A 21756-nucleotide genomic window follows, 5' to 3' on the forward strand; every position below is an offset into this window, starting at 1 on the left:
GGCAAAACGTAAGCAAGCACCTCAAAGCGAGGCAAATGTGCGTCGACGACCACAACAAATGCAGTCTCGAAAAAACCTCCCTTATTAATTGCACAGGACACCTAAAAATGCACAGAATACCCAACACAAATTAGGGGTTGCGTTCTCGTACCTCGAATGCAAAAACAAATTTAAAAGAGGTGCGAAATGATCCGATTATCCGGGGGACTAGACACGCATTTCATTTTCAGCACCTTTTTTAAGTTTGAAATTGACATTTACTTGCTTTTTATTGACTAATATTCGCTTATGTTACAAAAATGAAACATCTCTTGCGTGGTTTAGTTAGTTTCCAAAGCAATAACCGAGTTTACGACATGATTCACGTTTTTATTCATTAATATCACTTTTTAATATAAGGATCCGAGGATAAGGGAAAGCATTCTTAAATCAATGAAGACTTGAGGCGTTTACAGCTAGTGCCATGTATTAACGTTATAAGCGAATTTCATGGACTCAATGTGTAAAAGACATAATACTTTTGAGTTCACTTTTGTTTTCCGGGGGAGGCTTATTACAGTTGACATATGAAAATAGGCTTTGTACATTGGGACACGGCAGGAATTTGAGTTGTTCTTGAAAGGCTATTGTATACACGTAAGGAGGGTTTACGATGTAGAGTATGCATTACAAAACTGATATTTTAACTTGACGTAATTTAGCCTAATTGTACCAGAAATGTGGCATTCAGATAGTTGATTCATAACTAGAAAGTTCATTTTAGTCTATCAAAAAGTCTTCAAAGGTTGAACCGACTGCAGGCTTGTGTACCAGATACTACTTTGGTAGATTGATCTAGTTATTTACTTGTTGCTGGAACGTCTTCTGGGCAGTTGTCTGGGAATCGTGATGCTTCAGTGCCTTGTCACTGTTAGTGTCATGGTCAAAAGACACTGCTCTTCGAATTCTCATAGCAAGCGAGCAAATTCTGGACCAGAGGCCATCCATCTTTGAAACCCTGCTGAATTTTCTGTTAGGCTTACCGCACCCCCAGAGCCTTTGGGGATGGAGTTGTTCTGCTCGTGGGTTTGGTCAATTGGCATGCTGGAAAATGCTTTACGAGTCTTTGCGACGACCCAGTGCTTTTGTAGGTCTTCTTTGACACCTTGTGGCAAGGATTTCATGTCTCTGGTGTGGACAGGTGCCTTGTTCCATGCCTTTTGATCTAAGGCATGGAACCATGGATCAAGGGCCTCAAGTGTTTCAACATACACTGGAAAACTTCCTTCTCGGTGGGATCTTATAAAAATAAGTTTGAGAATCTCCAACCGAAGAACCATATCCCAAAAATGGAAAGTGGGGCTCTGTCACTCATATTTTTCTTCCACTGTTCGAAAGCTTCCACTTTATAAACAGGACCAGAAATCTGAAGAAAAGCCTCTCTTTGTAGTTTTTGCAAAGCAACGACTGTTATTTGGTGTGCATGTCTTTTTCTTGCCAAGTGGTTTACCTTTAAGAATGAATCAGCTGTACCCGAGGAAGCAATTCCAGCTTCCGTCAACGATTCTGTTCAGCCTGAAGATTCCAAGAGCCACCGCATTCACTCCAAAGAGCCATCTCAAGATGAAGCCCTCCAAACATTACCACGTGCTTGCTTTCTCCTTAAATCAACGGCCACATTATGGTTGATCGAATGCAGTCACGGGAATTTGCCCTGGATTTAGGTGTTCTTTTGCTTTTCGCTGCATGTCCATTCCTTGTTTGACCATTGCCAGAGAAGTGGCTCTCTCGTTAAATAAGGGCAATAGCCGTGAAACAATTGGAGTCGTTGTCTGTTGCTTGTTCAGTAGGGATCCATGATAGCCAGACCAACTGATGAAGGTACTGTTTCCAATCTCCTTGTCTAGAACTCCAAATGCATGCTGAGCCCAACATTGAAAGTTTCCGCTGGCGGCATTTCCGGCACAACGAGTTCAGATGTCTTTAACACTAGTTGCTTGGACTGTTATGTAACTCTTTAATAGGCTTATGTCCCAATGTAGCTTTCATACAGGACGAGTGATGGATGACAGTGTCGCTTGGGATTCGAAAAAGACTTATTCCTGTGCCATGGAACGAACCCTGTGCTGTAGTTGAAGAAGGGTTGTGGTCTATATCGTCCAGGGCACCAAGGTTTAAGTTGTTTAAGAAGGCCATGGTTTAAGTTGAGTGGGCAAGCCACCCCATCCTGCTTAAATCGATTGCACTCGGTGGAGGCTAGGCCATTGATTAAATTTTCTACCCTGTCATACGAGACGCTTATGCCAAGTAGGCATAGTGTACATGTAAATCTCATACTATCCACTCCCCTCAGGGCTTTTCAGGAATAATTTACAACACTGGTTGGGGGACTTTGCCAGACTTCTAAGGTGCAGTTTACAAGTAATGAAGGAGAGAGTAATGATGCCCCCATACATGAGTGTGCAGGGGTTTCGTTTCAGGCCGGACGCCGGACGCCGGACGCAACGTCCGGTTGTTTGACATTTAACATTCGGTAGTTCACACGAAATAATTATTCTTTAAGTGTGAAAATCGTTTTTTACCATTTATTAACCAAAGACAGACTTGACCCTTATTTTACTCACTTAGTTATGTAATGCATACAATCGGTAAAAAAGAGAGAATTCCTGTCACACACATGTATAATAAAATCATTATTCATCATTCCCCATCCCTTCCCCCCTCCCCCGCTACGTAGCTATGATAACTGACCAGACAATTTCGCCCGACAACTGACCCTGACCTTTGATCAGAGAGCATCTGTCCGAATCAGTCTTTCTCACCTTTCATTTGTAAATCTTTTTACATCATCTCACCGAAAGGAAAAGTTTAAGCGATTTTTTTTGCGCCATCGGCGAAGAAAAGACAAGTTGACAGTAAGTGTATTATGTATCTAAGAATAATGATTAATCCTAGACGTGCAGCACTTAAGAGAGAGCTATTTTGCCGCAGCTTTGCAGGGTTCTCTGGGATTCGTACACTCTTTCCGATTGGAGTCCGTTTTGGAATCAACTAAAAAAGGAACAACTGCAAACTGATAATTATGATTGCCAAATATTTCTTTTTTGTGAGCATTTTTTAACGCCTTAAAAGACCTTTCCGGTTACCCCATTTCGGTCCAGGGAACGCAGGAAATTGCATTTTAGAGAGTCCAATTTTACACGTTTCTCGAGGGGGGGGGGGGGGCATGCCCCCGGATCCCCTTAGGAGTTGGTGCATCCGGCACTCAACGTTCGCGCCAGTGGCGCAAACGGTGCACGTCCGCCAGCTGAAACACTGCATCCGGTACTTCCAAATGCCACCGAAAACCCTGAGTGTGAAAGTGAGATAGAACCACTACACCGGGCAGTACGTGCCCTACTCTTTACGAAGAGTGCGTGGGTTCTTTACCTGCCTTGTTCTTTACCTGTTCTTTATCTGCCCCGCAGATTTATTAGATGTACAAGGGCTTGTGAGACGGGGCGTACGGTTCATCGTCCTTATCCGAGAAGACTAGAAAGTCAAACCGTTTGCACATGTTATTACAAAGGCAGCACTTTCTCCTCAGTTATTTAAAGACCCTGAGTGTTGGTCCGGCCGGGGTTTGAACCTACGGCCTCCCGCTCACCAGACCGGTGCTTATCCTGTTGAGCTAACCGGGCGGCGGTAGAGTTGGTTGATGATCTTGTTACTTCTCACATTTGCATGAATGCACAATCCGATGTACATGGGTAAAGGAGGCTCCCGGTCAAGCGAATGTCGGCCCTTTAAAGGTGAGGACGATGTCTTATTAGAGTTAAAAACGATAAGCTGGGATATTGTGAGTGATGCTTGTGACTCTGTTGTGTTTTGATGGAATATATTTGGACCACTAAGAATCACTGACACCACTGCTTTTAGACACGAAGGAACTGAAGCACTTTGGCAGTTACTGGGAAATACCCGATTAAAGTGAAATCCATCCTCAATAAAAATTTCTTGTCTCATGATACGTGTTGCCTTGGCCAAAGTTTGAGCATCTGATTCATAATCAAGTTCTGACAACTTTTCTTTGATGATGGTTGCCATCACTTCATTTAAAATGAGTACAACACCTTTACCATCGTTTTGTTCTTGTGTTTCGCCATCAAAATGTTTCAAGATGCCCGATTTAAGACGAGTCTAGCCTGCGTGGCAGGCGTTTGAAAGGGAAGGGAAAGGAAGTCTTAGGCGTGAGAGAAACGCCAGGGGCGCTCGAGAAGGGAGGAAAGGAAACGCCTGCCAGGAAACCATTGTATTTCTCGTTTTTAACATCCACCAGGCGAATGTTATAATCCTGATTGGTCAGTCTTCAAAACATGTCAATCACAGCCTTAATACCTTCATCCGATTGGTTGAAATCAACGTCACGCTATTGAGTTACTTAATCGATCTTTTAACGGCTTGTTTTGCTCCCTAGAAGAAAGAAATATCATCCTGCCAGCTTTGTGCTGGCAGGATGATATTTTTCTCATTTTTTAATTGAACAGCGTTGGAGAGAATCAGTTCATAAATTTGTAATTTTTTTTATGGAATAAAAAAATATATCAGTTGCAATTATGCAAATGACTATACCTAACTTTGTCACCCAAAAAAAAAAAACAATTCAATGAAACTTATTTTAACTGCAACTATTTAAGTTTCATTCTTTGTCCATTCGCTGACCAAAGAATCTCGTATTGAAACCAACAAACCTTTACCTGTTCTGTAGTTTGTAGACTGCTGGAAAATACTTGTAAACTTATATAGTTCGAATTTTGCTTCCGAGACGTTATCGTCCACGTTCTTCAAGTTTAACTTCTCAGCGTTGTTGTTTTGTTTAATCAGGACAATGTTAAACAATTAAACAAAGCAATAATCCTTCTAATTCGATGGAAAAGTTGATTTGTATTGTTTGCTACTGACACTAAAGTCAGGTGAAGGCAAACCAAAATCAATTCTGTCTCAAACCTGTCATGCTGCCTCCACGCCGCATTTTTATTTCAACGTGAAATTCGCAAGTAAAATTAACATTCTCGTTTGTTATGGTTTAAAAAGCGTCGTAGAAAGGTTCAATATGGAAATAAAAAGGAAAAAAAGAAGAAAAGAAAAAAAAGCTAGAACAAGAAAGAAGCAAATGGATCGATTTCAAACTGTTTTCTTTTTATGGTTTAACAAATTATAGTACATATTCAAAATGTGGTGTAAAATCCCACCATGGTTAAGGTCACGGAGTTTTCAACATCGAAAATAGCGTGATGAGTAATAAAGACACTCGCACGATCTTTTTTCTGTATATTGTTTATCTTCAATCGCGAAACAAAGCACGAAAAGCTTCGCCTTGACTTTCAGCCTCGCTTTCATGCTGATGTATGCAAGGGTAAATTAAATCACTTGTCACGTGCCCCCGGATTGTTGTTTCACGTGGGTAAATTTGTTCCTTGCAACCAAAAGAAACTTTGTGCTTTCTTCCTCTCTGTAGCGATTTCGCCAAAAAATCACCATAAGCCACTGCACTAATATACCATTCACAAGTTTAATCAACACTTCATTTCGACTTGGTCAATATCCAAATGCTTGGAAACTTGCAAATGTTTTGCCGTTATTTAAAAAAAGATGACCGTCAAGTTACCTCTCTTGTCGTAAACAAAGAGTGATGATCGAAGGAGTGCATTATGATCTGCGTAACATCGAGGTTGGTGTCCCCCAGGGATCGGTCTTAGGTCCGTCATTGTTTCTCATTTACATTAATGACCTACCAGTCACAATTTCCTCTCGCTGTTTTTATTTGTTGATGATTGTTTTTGCTGCATGGAAAAAGTTCAGTCTCCTAGTGATTTGCGCTTCTAAACTTAATCATGACTTGACATCAATATCTGATTGGGCTAATCGGTGGTTGGTGACTATGAATGAATCTAAGACCAAATCAGGTGTTTTTGTTTTGGCAAAAGAGATAAGCCTTTGCGCCCCCTTTGATTTTGAACAATAGTATTTATTGAGGATGTGACAGTTCATGAACATTTTGGTTTGACCTTATCTTGGCGGGCGCATAAATTAAAAATTCATAAAAAAGCTTCCAAAAAATTAAACCTCCTAAAGCCATTGAAATACAATTTGAGCCGTTATACACTTGAAGTTTTATTCAAATCCTTGGTGGGTTCATCCTTAGAATATGCTGATGTGGTTTGTGATGGATGTTGTGAATCTGATAGTAATTTGTTAGAAAGCTTACAAATAGAGGGCGCAAGGGTTACAACCGGTGCTTTAAAAGGTACAAACAGGGTATCTCTATTAAATGAACTCTCTTGGGTCGAACTTAGTGTTAGAAGAAAAATTCATAAACTCAGCTTGATGTACAAAATGGTATATAAGTTAGCCCCACCGCCGCACAATTACTTGGAAATAGATGGTATTGTGCCTCAGATAAGAAAAAAAAATCGATTGGCTGTTAAATGGTATTTCTACTGCTGATTTTCAATTAAAACGTTAGGTTGATTCAGCTTGTCAAGTCTTTTATTTTGCTATCAAATTGCTTCTGTTAGTTGCTGTGTTTTTTATATTTATTTATTTTTTGTTTAGTTTATTTTTTTTATTCTTTCGCTTTTTTGTGCGTGTGTGTTCGATCTTGACGTGCATTTGTATCTTTAAAATATTAAATGTAAACAGCGTAAGCTGTCTAGATGAACCCTTTCGGCTCTTAGGGCAAATGTTGTAATAAATCTTGTCTATAAAAAAGAACATGTGATCAGAAGTAGACAAAGGCACGTAGGACTGTGAAATAGTGTTTCGATTTTGTTTAGCTGGCCAAAAACGTCGCAGGAGTTGTAAAGCGGCATAATTTTCTGCCATGAAGAAAAGTTTAAAGTCACGGTGAGACAAAAGACGAACTCGAGCGAATTTTTCACTCAAATTAGTATCACTGTAAAAAATATGTTATCGATCGTTTCATCTATTTTTAAATTGTTTAAAGTACGTGCCGATAAAAGCAACATAGGCCACAAAATGCAAAGGATTTTATTCTTTTGAATCAGACAAAAAAAAAACAAAAGAAAAGTCTTAAAACTGAATATATTTTATCTTGTGGAAAAAATAATGCGTTTAACATGAAAACGGTTTTCATGTAGACTGCATGTAGACCGCAAATTAGGATCGTCTCATTGTGTAATCCATGGGCCCATGTATCGGGATCAATGGGCAGTTGGCTGTCTGTTTTAGTAAACTTCTCGTTTTCATACAATACAATATTTCTGCCTACTGTTAGCAGAAGCAGCCCGTAAATTCGCCTTTTGGCGAGTCTCGTTTATTATTTTTTGGGGACTATTGTTGCTTTATCCCCTTGATAGCGCTCATGCTCGTCCACGCCAAACCAGAGGTCAGAGTACCAAGAACTTAGACAAAACATTGAAATCCTGGTGGAGGAAATGGAACCTGCAAGAAAAAGAGAACATTTACTGTTGAAAACAATATAATTGAAGGAAGACATATTTTGTTCACAATTGCATACAAACTTATGTGCGCTTTGTATCTAGAATGGTCTAGAATGATGTACATAATCACGTGCATTGTGCTAGGTATTTAGGTATTTTATTTATTTGCCACACGATTACAATAATTACAAAAAGATGCCAAAAAAAAAAAATGTAGGAAGAGATGGCGAGGAGGCCTAAAAGAAACTATAGAGCTTATGCTAATTAGGCCTCTTCAATTACAATTTTTCGAAGATGGCATAAAATTCAGCGACGGATACAATATAATATGAGGTGAAAAATTAAACTAATCAATATTAGGGAAGTTTACAAATGTTGAATATTAAAAGGCTTTTTCCCAAGATTTTTGTTGGAGTATACTAATAATTATTACAAATAAATGCCTTAAGTGCTCTTTTAAAGGAGAAAGGTGAGGAAGCGTTGATGATGTTGGTGTTTAAGGTGTTGTAAAATTTAGGTCCTTGATAAAAAACGGAAAATTGTTTGGTTCGAGTACGACAGAAAGGCAGAGGAAATTTACACGAGTTTCTTGTATTATACGAATGAATTTGACTTTGTAAGGTAAATTTACAATGAAATTTTAAAGGTAGAGTATGGTTTTGATAGGAGTACATGAATAAGCCTAGTTGTATTAAGTATATATCATGAAATTTTAAGATACCAAGATTTTGAAAGATTGGATCAGTATGTGCATCGAAAGTTGTTTTAGCTATAGTTCTGATCACTCGTTTCTGTAAAATCTCAAGACGAATAAGGTTAGTTCTGTAAGTAGAGGCCCAAACTAAGTTGCAATAAAAAAGGTATGGATAGACTAGAGAAAAATATAGTGTTCGTAAGGTTTTCGTGGATAAATAGAAACTGGATTTACGAATAATTCATGTGCATTTAGAAACTTTATTGGCGACATGTGAGATTTCAGATTTCCAATTTAAATTTTTATCCATGATTACTCCCAAGAAAACTGTTTCTTTTACTTGATCAATTTTTTGATTATTAATTAAAAGTTGATTAGTTTGATTTGTACGCTTTTGAGATGGTTTAAATGCAATGAATTTGGTTTTTTTCAAGTTTAATGATAGCCTGTTAGCTCTAAACCATATTGACAACTTATTTAGCTCAGCGTTCAGTATATTAGTAAGGCAGTCTTTATCCTTGTGAGACACAAATACGTTTGTATCATCAGCAAATAATATCAGTTGTAATATTGTTGACGTGTTGATTATATCGTTCATGTAGAGCAGAAAAAACAAAGGCTCTAGTATTGAACCTTGGGGAACGCCACGCATGATATTAGCACGATACGAAACATAACCATTGTATTCTACAAATCGAAGTCTGTTGGAAAAATAGCTCTTAATCCATTTCAGAGCCAAGCCACGTATACCATAGTGTTCAAGTTTATCAAATAAGATGGAATGATTGACTGTATCGAAAGCTTTCGAGAGATCTAAAAAGACATCAACCGCTAATTCACCATGATCAATAGCAGATGAAATTTTTTCATGCAAATCAATCAAGGTAAGCGTCGTAGAGTGGTTTTTCCGGAAGCCGAACTGGTTATCACAGAGAATATGTAAATTAGTTAAATAATCATACAAACGATTATAGATGATTCTCTCTAGAAATTTTGAAAGGCTTGGTAGAACCGAGACAGGCCTATAGTTGGTGAATAGTGACTGGTCATCAGCTTTAAACAGTGGTACCACACGAGCTATTTTCATTTGATCTGGTACAACGCCATGAGCGATCGATAAATTCATAATGTGAGCCAGAGGTCCCGAAATGATTTGAATGGATTCCTTAATTATAGACATTGGAATATTATCGTATCCAGCCGCTTTCCCGGAAGCAAAAGATTGAGCAATGGTTAATAATTTCATCCTCTGTTGTTGGGCTAAAAAAGATTGATTCTCGAAATGATCCAGATAGAAAATCTTTATGTGAACAAGGAGGCTGTATCTTCTTTGCGAGGTTGGGACCAATACTAGAGAAGTAGCTACAAAACCTATTTGCTACTTCCACTGGATCAGAAATGCTAAGACTATGACATATAATTTCGCATCTAACAGATATTTCCCAGAAAAAATACTCATCTCCGGACAAAAAATCAGGACCTCCTGGATGAAACTATAATTCTACAAAGAAAATTGAAAGGTAAACACCTGTAAAGTCTTTTAACCAGCCTCAGCAAACTACCCCTACCAGGCCACCCCCAAGCTCACGCACAAAAAGATGCAACCCTGGATGAAACCACTCTGAGCACAGATTAATATCCCAAGAAAGTGAGCCTTTTCCTTTCGGCTTAGGACATTGACACGGATATGTTGTAAATATGTACATGTATGAAACAACACCAGCTTTGTCATCACATAATAGATTGTTAGAAACTAAACACATAAGTTTAAACTCTGTAGTACATAGAGAATTCTGACAAGTATCATGAAAATGAAAACGGCTTAATTATTACTTCTGCTTTATTGAAAAATTATATTCAGCACACAGTTATACTCAGCACAGTGTTCGTACTGTACAGTTCCACAAGGCGCTCACCATGTAGGAAAAAACGATGAAGGAGGAGAAACTCTCCGCAGGCTATGGCCCATCAAAAGTGCAATTGTGACAAGCATGCATGTACCTGATATTTTCCGAGATATTCTCGAATCAATTTTCAATGATGAAAAGAGCACCCCTTCAAAGAAAAGAAGACAGCTCCAAAAACCAGGGGTTGTGGCAACCTTGCACAACTTGAGTTTCTTCCGAAACCAGGTAATTTTAACCACAAATAAGCTAAGGTGTTTATCAAATACAGGGCTGTACAAAACTACAGCAATTATGTCTAATATAAGTTTTGACCGTGCCGTTGGTCAAGCTCACCGGCCAAAGAAATTTCAGCTCAGTCAAGTCTCTTGTTACAAAAATGATTTAAACCAGCAGCACTTAACGTAGCAAAAATATAAACCATTTAAATAATATATAGATTTAGCCACGGCTAAAAGCGAAGCTCCCATTGAAAAGTTAATTTTGGAGTGAAAGAAATCTTGTATCGAGTTGATATAGCCTTATATGTACACCCAGAAAGGTGTACGGTCAAATTTAAGAGAAATAATGGCTCTTGATCACAGTAGATAAGGCGTGGAAAACAAATCAGGTCGAATTTTTTGCGATCGACAAGTTTACAAATTCTTGCCAATAAATCTGGGTGCGTGCAAACCTATCTTTTTTTTTTAATACACCACATCTGAGGAGAAAGAGTACTATGAGGCGCTGTTTATATCATACAGACCTCGTACAAAATGCAGTATTTCACAATTTTTCAAGAGAAATTGCATTCATTCAATATTCAGGACCATCGAAGCACGGGTGGACTTTTAATTAGCGAAACCGTTCAAAAATTTCCAAAATCACCTATACGGCCAGCCGGTTCTAACTTTCGACAAGGGCCAAATTTGCGAAGAAATTTTAAAGAGTTACGCTTCAACGTGATAAAGAATTTATTGAGTCTATTTTTTATTCATGGTTTTATAACGATGTGTAACCTTAAAAACCTTTTGATACGCTTGGCATTTTGAGTACTCCTGCAAGCGATGTTTATGAACGGCTGAAAACAAACGGCAAGGCGATGAAATTACACTTTTGAGACTACCAACAATCAATAAGGAAATATAATTCGGTAGAACATTTGCAGAGACAACAATTTTCATTCACGGAAAACAAATGAGTATTTAAGTGTCTCTAAGAATCCTCAAGTCTTTACTAGTAAGCTTAAAGATTAAGTTTATGTTTTAAGCCGCCGGTTTCCCGGGCCTGTTTGCTGTTTTCAAAGATGAACTCAGGACAAGAAAATCGCTCAAAGCTTTCTTTCTACAGCCAAAATTATAACTAAATATTCTTCGGAAAGTCTTTTCTTTCCATTTACGGTGAATTGATATCGACTAAAGGCTTTTTAAAGTTCTGTAAGCTTGAGCTTATATCAAACCTCATACGAGGTCAGATCAGTGTCTCAGTCAAATCTTAATACAAACGTGCATAAACTAGCTTCATAAACTGCACCGCTGGACTTCATGAAATTAGATAATATATATATTTAGCCACAGCTAAAAGCGAAGCTCCCATTGATAAATTTATAACTTAAATCAAACAATAATTTTGTATTCCACAAATCAGTTAACTTAAGGGCACATTCATGTGACTTTTGAGGGAAAAGCTAAGTGATTTTGGAGTGAAAAAAATTTTGTATCGAGTTGATATAGCCTTATATGTACACCCAAAAAATAGTCTTCGGTCACATTTAAGAGCAATGATGGCTCTTGATCACAGTAGATAAGGCGTGGAAAACAAATTCTTGGAAAACAAATCAGACCAAATTTTTTGAATTCGACAAGTTTACAAATTCTTGCCAATTAATCTGGGTGCGTGCAAACCAATCTTTTATTTTTTTTATACACCACATCTGAGGAGAAAGAGTACTATAAGCTGTTTTTACCATACAGACCTCGTACAAAATGCAGTATTTCACAATTTTTCAAGAGAAATTGCATTCATTCAATATTCAGGACCATCGAAGCACGGGTGGACTTTTAATTAGCGAAACCGTTCAAAAAATTTCCAAAATCACCTATACGGCCAGCCGGTTCTAACTTTTGACAAGCGCCAAATTTGCGAAGAAATTTTAAAAGAGTTACGCTTCAACGTGATAAAGAATTCATTGAGTCTATTTTTTATTAACTGTTTTATAACGATGTGTAATCTTAAAAAGCGTTTGATACGCTTGGCATTTTGAATACTCCTGAATAAGAGAACACTCTTGATAGCAGCTGTATTTCATTTTGTACATCCAGTGGAAAAAGACAGTTAAAAACATCACAAGCTGACTCAAAACTCTGTCAGCTTCAGCTGTCAAAGTAAACAACTTTCAAGATGCTGCATAAATTTTACGCATGAACTCACCTGTGAAATTTTAACCAATCAGAGCATAAAAATTGGACGTGGAGCGTGACCAACACGTGACCATGGTAAGAAAAGGTCTTCCCCGCCTGTATTTTAAAAAAAACTGGCTGAATTTTTGCGTCTCAGGTCAGTTTGAAATCAAAATCGTAATAGTGCGGGGCGATACTGACATAAACACAACATATTTGTTGTGAATTTAAAACAAAAATAAACGTGAGCCTGCGATCATTTGAAAACGAGTAGATTGTCAGCGGATAACTTCAAAAAATACTCGACCTTGATGGGTCGACATCTGAGCCCGCGGTACGGTCAGGTAATAGTGGTCAGCGTATACCCTGTTTTGACAGCTGTCAATTGATGACAACATTGATCTGCAATCAGCTTTCTCCTGGGCTCCCAAAGTAGCTAGAAAGTGTGAGAGTAAACATTGGTATACCTGTGGTGCGGAGGGACGGTCGGTCGGTCACGTGATTACCAAATTTTCTGGAATGGGTAGATTTCCTAAGCTATGGGGCTCCGCCGACGCGCACGCCTCGCGCGCGCGTGGAGCTCCCCTATAAATACAATAATTACTCAGGCTTACCATATTTCGAGATGCAGCTCCTGAAAGCTATCAAGTAAGGCCAGAACCGGTTGAGCCTTTATAATTCTCGCACGCATCCAGCAAGGTGAAAAACAAAAACGATGCCATCCGAAATCGGATTATCGGCTTTGACAAGCGACGCATTTCTCAACCAAAAACCCAATAAACAAACCAGCCATGAATAAGAGAACACTTTTGATAGCAGCTGTAGTTCATTTGGCACATCCAGTGGAAAAAGACAGTTAAAAACATCACAAGTTGACTCAAAACTCTGTCAGCTTCAGCTGTCAAAGTAAACAACTTTCAAGATGCTGCATAAATTTTACGCATGAACTCACCTGTGAAATTTTAACCAATCAGAGCATAAAAATTGGACTTGGAGCGTGAGCAACAAGTGACCATGGTACTGAAAAGGTCTTCCCCGCCTGTATTTTAAAAAAACTGGCTGAATTTTTGCGTCTGAGGTCAGTTTGAAATCAAAATCGTAATAGTGCGGGGCGATACTGACATAAACACAACATATTTGATATGAATTTTTAAACAAGGTAAACGTTAGCCTGCAATCATTTGAAAACGAATAAATTGTCAGCAGATAACTTCAAAAAAAATACTCGACCTTGATGGGTCGACACCTGAGCCCGCGATACGGTCAGGTGATACTGGTCAGCGGATACCCTGTTTTGACAGCTGTCAATTGATGACAACATTGATGTGCAATCAGCTTCCTGCTGGGCTCCCAAAGTAGCTAGAAAGTGTGAGAGTAAACATTGGTATGCCTGTGGTGCGGACGGACGGTCGCTCGGTCGGCCGGTCACGTGATTACCAAATTTTTTGGGATGGGTAGATTACCTTAGCTATGGGGCTTCGCGCGCGCCTGGAGCTCTGCTATAAATCAAAATCCATTTACAGTGTATGTTTACAGTCAAAATGACCGGCAAACCAAACATTTGTCCAGACAAAATCCTTGTCTTGGCTGGACATTGTCCATTGACCAGTGGTTATTTTAAGCCCCAGTAAATGTAACCAGCAAAACAAAATAAATGTATTAAGACATTTATACTAACTGTACAAAAAAATTAACATGGGTATGAATGAAAAGAAGACAATTTTACAGACTTGTTGACCTCTCTTTGTACCTGAAATATGAGGTAAGGACTTTGTGTAACAGGGAGTTAGCTAAAGAAAAGCTAAGCAGGCTTTTCACTCAACTGCTCCTTCAAAATAACACTTGATGTCTTTGTTTTTGGGAGCTATTTCAACAAGTGGTAAGCTCATTTTCAGCCAGGTGAAATACTCCACCAGCTGGATCGTAGAGACACATCTCTGTGTAAAAGTCTGACATTTTTAATGCCCTGCTGTAATTCAAAAACATTCTAATAAATGAATATTGGTGCTTTCATCACAGAAAAATGACAGACTACAAACACTTAATTGAATTTTCGGAGGGGTTTCGTACAACGCACTTAGTGATGGGATGTTCAGTTCACCCTAACTCAGTGTGTAACCACCAAAAAGAACTAGCCAACAGCCCGGGGGGGGGGGGGGGGGGTAATTTAGGAATTTCTGGGTGGGGATGTGCCGCTGGGACCCTGGAACCCTTAACCTATACCAGAGCTAGTTCAGCTGAATTTTTGCTACCCTATACTAAAGTAAACTCCCCAAATCCCCCCTATCCTAGAGTAGCTGTTTTCCAGAAACTACTGAGGTCACAAGCACAGTCTAGCCAAAACAAGACCTTATACCACAATCCCTAGTCTAGATAAGATTCTCAACCAACTGATCAGTTTCCTGAAAAATGATACCCTATTCTAGACCCAAACACTCTGATTTATATACCCTATCCTAGAGTAAACTGCTTGAAAACCATACCCTTCACAGCGGCACATACCTATATAGCCCATATATGGCAGTACCCCCCCCCCCCCCCATGGCCAACAGAAACCAAACAGCAAAAGTCATAAAAGAGACCACTGATGCATACATACCAAAATACATAATATAGGACATTATGATCATGTTAACTATAGTATGCTGATTTACCTTTATACACTGTTCGAGGAATTAAAAAAAAAGTACTGTTCAAAGTAATTGCTGCTAAAGAAAAAGTTAATGCAGTGCTACATATGCACATAATTCACTTAGCAAGTAAGAAAGTGGATAACATGATGCACAAACACAAAGCATAAAAGAATGCTTTCAAAAATAAAATAGAAATTAATGATATTGTTTCACACCTGTGTTTTATATTTTTAAAACAAAAATGTTAATAATAAAATTACTGTCCATTGAGGGAAACTGCACCTGTAAGTACAGTACAACTAAAGATAACACACTAAATTCAACATAGTTTAGACAGGGTTTTTTGCTGCTATATGTAGAAAAAAAATTCATATGCTAATTGAGGATGACATCCATTTCATCCATTCACCAACACCCAAGTCCCAGTACCACAAGTACTGCTTGGCACATATGTACTGGCCTTGTGGACACACAGCCATCTTAATTTCCGCAATTCCAAGACCAGCAGAAGTTAACAAACTCCATCGTAAAGTGTTCCTGTTGTATCCAAACATGAACATGTAGAGGAGGAGTGTCGCTCAATAGTGGCTATACTGGAACATGGTAAGCTAGGATTCCATCAGCCAATTTTTTGAATCAACATATTATGTGTCCACACTGTCCCAACAGCACATAACCATAAAAATGAGTGATGCCAAAAAGTAGGTATAAAGAAAAAAGATGACAATAATAATTACAGTGTAATAGTTTCAGTATTATTCATAAGAAAGTAATACAGTACAGTTATGTTCACTGTTAGTAGAAACAGGATACAATGGATGCACTCATTGTACATGCAAGCATCAATTTCTGTTTATAATATTGTTAAAATAAAACTATTTTGTAGAACTTCTAGACCTGATACGTAGCTTTCCTAATCCAATGTGGAACAACAAATAAAACTAAAATGAATGAATGACAATCCTCATAAAGGTAAACTTAAACCACCTAATTACTGCCTAAATGTTTCTAGGGTCTACTCAGATGAAGCTAGACTGGAATTGAACCTGTTAAAGTCTTCATGGTTTCTGCAAAATTTATAGAGTGTCAAAGACTACTAATAATCTACTGACAGAGGCCCCTGAACTTGTGGAATACCTGCAACACTACGCCAGCTTCATAACAGGAGATTTCTCAACAGGGAAGTACAATAAAAAAATTGTTGCAAAGGTGTTTTTTTAATTTACATACCGGACTTTCAATAACATTCTGTAGACTTCTTGCAATATTTTATTACCTGGTATTCATTTGCTTACATAAAAAGCGGAATACAGTCACATACATGTAACCGCACATTATATTTCTTGCCGCTACGATCCTTCTTTAAATCACTGTGTACCTAGAATAGACCTTGTCACGGTTTTCGACGCCATCTTGACGAGTAGGCTAACGCGTGAGAAATTACAGTGTTTGTATGAGAATCTAATGTCGAATAATTTCCGTAAAACGGCTGTTGTGAAAAAAATATCAATTGTAAACTAAAGCTACAAAGCAAAGGATTGTCCTAAAAAATTTTGGGGGCGTACCTGTGCTTAAATTTCTCCAGAGCCTTGCTTTAGATTTTCCATATATTTGTCTGTAATTTTCCCGGGACTTTCTTACAGAGAAATGTATAGAAAATTTTAAAAGTGGTTCTAGGTCTTCTAGTGCATGTAACGCCCTCAAATTTTTTCAGGAGAATCCATAGGAGTGAAGCTTTAGTTTACAAATCATATTTTTTTCAGAACAACCGTTCTACGGAAATTATTCGACATTAGATTCTCCTGCAAACACTGTAATTTCTCACTCGTTTGCCTACTCGTCAAGATGGCGTCGAAAACCGTGACAAGGTCTATTAAAATCAGTATATCAAACATATCATATAAAATATATAGTTCAACATGTTACGTTTACCCAATGCCCGTGTGTCAACACCTTGAACGACATTTATACAAAGTTATTGTCATCAGAACGAATAAGAAAGCAGCCCAACAGAGCATGTTTTTTTTAAACAGTGGGATCCTGCAGTTGATCCAGGAAGTCCAGTCCCATCTCTCATCCCTTGGCAACCGAGAGGTTCGACTGTACATGTCGTGTACCGTACATAACGCCTCTAAAGCAACGTCATCAAGATGGCGATAGTATGGTTCCTGGCGCCCTATCCGAAGGGCGAGAACATTTGCACTTTCAAAGGTAGTTGTTTTTCTTTTTTTCTTTGACGTTTCCTCACTTTTGAACTTACTATTTATTCTCTAACAGCATTTTAGCGGACATCTTTACTTAAAGATCACGACTTCGACGTTTAATAATTTTAGTGGTCTTTTGCTTTGTAGAAGAACGCACAAAATGACGAGTTTAATACTAGCGAAATTACTGACGTATGTAACCTTACATCTACGAAGACAAATAACGAAAAAATCATTTCTTAACAGAGTTTTGGCCAATTTACATGAGATTCAAGCGAATATAAAACAGTAAATAGGGAGCTTAGCTTGCCACAAGTCGACCTCACGAGTTTCTAAGCGAGCTTTTTAGGACGCGAAGCGACTAAGCGAGCGACGAAGTCGTGAGAGGTCGACTTGTCTAGCTGGAAGGGTGTTGCAGGTCAAAATTATAATCAGGTCAAAATCTTTCAACCTAGATTGATTATCAATTTCGTTTGTCTCCTGGCCTTTGTTAATGAATGATTATGCATCAGTCAACTCCCTCCCCCCGGGCTACTGCGGGGCATTTGCCCGCCTTGTCAGTCCCGGGGGTGGGGCATTTGCAAATTTTGCGCGGCCCGGGGGCCGGGCATTTGCCAACCCCGGGGTTATTCCCGAGCTTTTGACATGTCCGCGGTTTCCTATCAGAATATAACTACACAGAGGACATTACGGAAAAAAGCAGATTGGCTTATCTGTCAGGGACAGGGGGTTGTAAAGGCATGTTCTCGATTTTATGCATGCATTTCTTCATTGCTTATCACGCCAGAATTACATAGCAAAACTCGGAAGCTATCGACGTGAATCAAATTTCTGTTGATATTATTTAAAGAACATCCTTTTGTATTCATATCCTATTCATAACATATAACTTTACAGCACTCTATTAATTTTAATGTCAATAATTTTATATCAATACTAAAGCCATAAACTGGTGCATGTCTTTCCGGCCTGAAGTCTTAATTAGAATCCTAGTGCTATTACAAAGGAAGACGTTACTTGAAACAAAAAATCGCACTTAAAATGTGTGGTTCCAGAAAATATCCATACCCCCCCCACGGAAGACCATTGGAAATTCCGAGGGGGAGGGGGGGTTCAAAGGCAGTAATTTCCGAGGGGTATGGGGGATTCATGGGAAACTATTTTCCAAGGGGTGACAGACCATGTACAAAACATTGAAAGCAACGTACGATCAATCTGAAGCACAAAAACATACCTACGTATGTTGTTTTGAAAAAAAAGTCGGTACTGCTGGCCATTGACATGACGTTAACATCAATTAGCTTTAATGTTTCTGTTTTTCTTTGAGTTCGCTAGCGCTACAATCTCCAGAAGAACGATGTGTAATTGGAACGAAGTCGAAAACGATTGAAAATGGCGGACATAACTGGAGTCTTGTCTTCGTCTCGTCTTCGTCCGACCAACATTAAAGTGCTTTCACTTCTGTTCACTGAGTATCCCTTTTCGCTTCCTTGACATGCATGACACACATTTTTGATAGGTTTCATGTTTTATCAGTGTTTAGTGTGCGTGGAAACTCATGAAAAATGCGATGAGACAAGAATACTTTCTTTCCCATCTCTTGCTCGACCTTCACGAGGCCCGGCTACCTGGCTAGTAAATTCTGCAATCGTGACGACGTTCACGAAATCTAGCGCATTGGCATGTACGTGTTGGTGAAGTTTTCGGCCCTTAAATAATAGTCAACCTGAAGAAACTGACAAAATCTGTAGAAATATAAACAGCCAGACAGGAACCTTGTAAGTTTCTGGGTTTTTCTTGCTACCGTTTGCAAAGTTGTTTAAGCGGGTGAAACCTACATTCTCTTCATAACGTTCGTGTCGCAGTAAACACAAAAACGTAGAACAATCGACGTTTAAACTTTGCAAACCAAATGTTTAAGCTTAATTTATAAGCTAACAAAAAAACAACACAGACATAATTTGCAAACGTGATGGCGAAAAAGCTAAAAGTTTGGCTGAATAATAAACTTAACATACGTTTACGCTGCACTGTTGTAATAAAATTCTACCGTATTTTCATAACCGAGTTAGTATTAACTTTCTTTGTTTTTAAGTGCCCAAACTACTTTGAATTTCCAAAGTATGGTAAGCGAAGTCCCCATTTAAAAATTCTGGAAATTCCTGGGGGGAGGGGGGGTCATCAAAGACCCCCTGGAATGGAAAATCCTGGGGGGTGGGGGGGTGCAAATCAAAGTGTCTTCCGTGGTGGGGGTATGGATATTTTCTGGAACCACACAATGTTTAAAACGGCACTATTCGACTTTGCAATCAATGAGAAATGTTGCAGTGTTGACGGAGGACGGGGCATTTGCCCTATTTTTTCATCCCCACCCCGGGGGATTTGACAGCTCAAGAGTCCCCATGCCCGGGAATTTCCCCCCTAATGCCCAGGGGTCAGCCCAGGGGGGCTGGGCGCATCTGGAATTGATTGATGCATCAGGGCTAGGAGACAGAGGAAATAGGTTAAAAAATGTGTTGGTAATCGTTGAGGATTGCCTCAGGACTTCCAAACACTAGTTTCTCTTTCTGGTTTAAAATATTCTCTAGCTGTTCTTCTGAGCAATCGTCTCCCATGTACAATGCTCTAATGCCATGGGAATTTAGGATTGAGACCTGTTCTTTCATAAGAGAAATCATCAGAACAATCACCAACATGATGGCATAGCAATCCTTGCCAAATAAATGATTGAAAGCGTATGGAGCCAGCTCAAAAGTCAGACTTTTCCCAGCTCCACGACCAGTTGGAGCAGACACAAAAACAACTCTCTGCAACAGATATGCTTTGATTGTTTTCCTCTGACAGTCACACAGTTCAGAAAACCCCATGGCTTCGAGAGCATCTTTTATTGCTTTTGCAATCAACCCCATGGTGGAATTTCAACCACAAGTCATGATACAGTGTGTCACTCACAAGTAATTATTACTTGTGAGTGACAACTTTAACCCTTGTTGTCCTAAAGAGCTACTCTGATTGGTCAAAGCATGTGCGACCCAATGCCAATCAAGTTTGAAAAATCCTTTGTCTCGCATCATATTAAATCGGACAAAGGACTTTTTTGAAAGTCTACAAAGATGGCAAAGGCAGCGAAAAGGTTGAATAAAAAGTGGATTTATGTTTTTTGAATCTGGCTGCATTGCGATTATTCCAAATCACTTACTTTGTAAATTGTAAGCGAGCTCCCCTGGAGTTCAAACAGAGAAAGAGAATATTGTCACCACTTGTTCATCTCCTCCATAAATCTTTAATTAATTAGGAAGTTTCATGAGATAGTTGTGCAGGGATGGCAAGGAGATGTACCGAAAAAAACTTGCAGAAGTGTTGTTATGATTATAGGTGCAGTTACACTGGCTGTTTTACCCGTGGGCAAAGAACAAATATAATCCTATGATAGTTCCCAAAGTAAGTTCTGTTGGTTAATAACAACCCAAAGCGGCTCATGCAATCATCAGAAAGTGAAATGTACCAAACTGTAAAAATCAGGTGTTGTATAATTTTGTGCTGTGTTTGCCTTGGTGCCAAATCCTAGGTAAAACTGGACTCAGAGTTTGAAAACTCTGGTAGGATTTTGATTGCTGTTGTGAATGTTTTCAGGTTTTTACATTTAATAATGTCAAAAGCACTGAGAAACACTCACACATTTTCTTTACCTCACTCTTCAAGAATTCTTTCCTAATGAAGTTGTTGCAACCATGTTTGTAAACCCGTACTTTTGACTTTTGAGCGAGATTTCCTTTTCTTTTAAGCCCGAATGAAGTCAACGTCTTTGTTTTAGTCTCAAAATTAAGGGCTGAATCACAACAACAGTTCAGTTTTATTCAAGAGAGGCGAGTAGTGTGTCTGAACTATATCTAAAAATCCTTTCAAAACTGTGTTTTCCTTGTGAATGTCTTTTTTTCCAGCCTTCTTCGTTCATTGTGATATTAAATGGCGAATACTATATGAACACACCTATAAACAAGACTTTCACCTAAAGGTTTCTTTTTACAACTTGAACTTGTCCGTTCCATTAGCGGCCAGAAAAAAAATGTTTATAAACTTAAGCATGTGTATTTTTAATCTGAAAGCGGGAGCCCATACATCACTCTTCTCAAGACTTGAAAACGTGCATCCTAAGTGACCGGAAATGCTCGATGTCACAAATCAGACAGTCATAAGGTCAAACTAGACAGAAAAACAATAAATAAGCAACCTCACCTGAGATGTAGCTCCTAGAATGCAGTAAATATTGTCAGAAATGTACTTTGCTGTAAAAGTCTGCATGAACTTTTAAAAAATGCAGTCATGTGTGAATCCTGTTTACGCGACACTTTCTTTAATCACCAATAAACAAACAATTTCATGTTGTGGCAGTATTGAAAGAACACAAAAAGTTCAAAACTTAAAATTACACAGAGTTTCATTTGTTAGTAAACAAGCTTCAAGAGCCGCAGAAGTTTTTAAGCATGAATTCACCTGTCAAGACTTTGAATAATCTGAGACT

The 21756-nt window shown here is 38.7% G+C and overlaps 2 protein-coding genes across 3 annotated transcripts in view; one reads left to right on the forward strand and one right to left on the reverse strand.

Moving 5' to 3' along the window:
- The first annotated feature begins 16931 nt into the window (after nucleotides 1-16931).
- LOC140945658 (uncharacterized) overlaps nucleotides 16932-21756 on the forward strand; it is a 34902-nt gene continuing 30077 nt past the window's right edge. The window contains exon 1 of one of the 2 annotated variants that reach the window (XM_073394688.1): nucleotides 16932-17241. The gene's annotated coding sequence lies outside the window, so the exon portion shown is untranslated. The remainder of the gene's footprint in view (nucleotides 17242-21756) is intronic. The other variant, XM_073394680.1, reaches the window with a different exon arrangement.
- LOC140950985 (ATP-dependent DNA helicase Q1-like) lies at nucleotides 19739-20143 on the reverse strand. Its single transcript, XM_073400232.1, has one exon. The coding sequence runs from the start codon at nucleotides 20141-20143 to the stop codon at nucleotides 19739-19741; it is 405 nt and encodes a 134-aa protein (XP_073256333.1).

This window comes from Porites lutea, chromosome 1, assembly GCF_958299795.1.
Source record: "Porites lutea chromosome 1, jaPorLute2.1, whole genome shotgun sequence".
Classification (NCBI taxonomy): Eukaryota; Metazoa; Cnidaria; class Anthozoa; order Scleractinia; family Poritidae; genus Porites; species Porites lutea.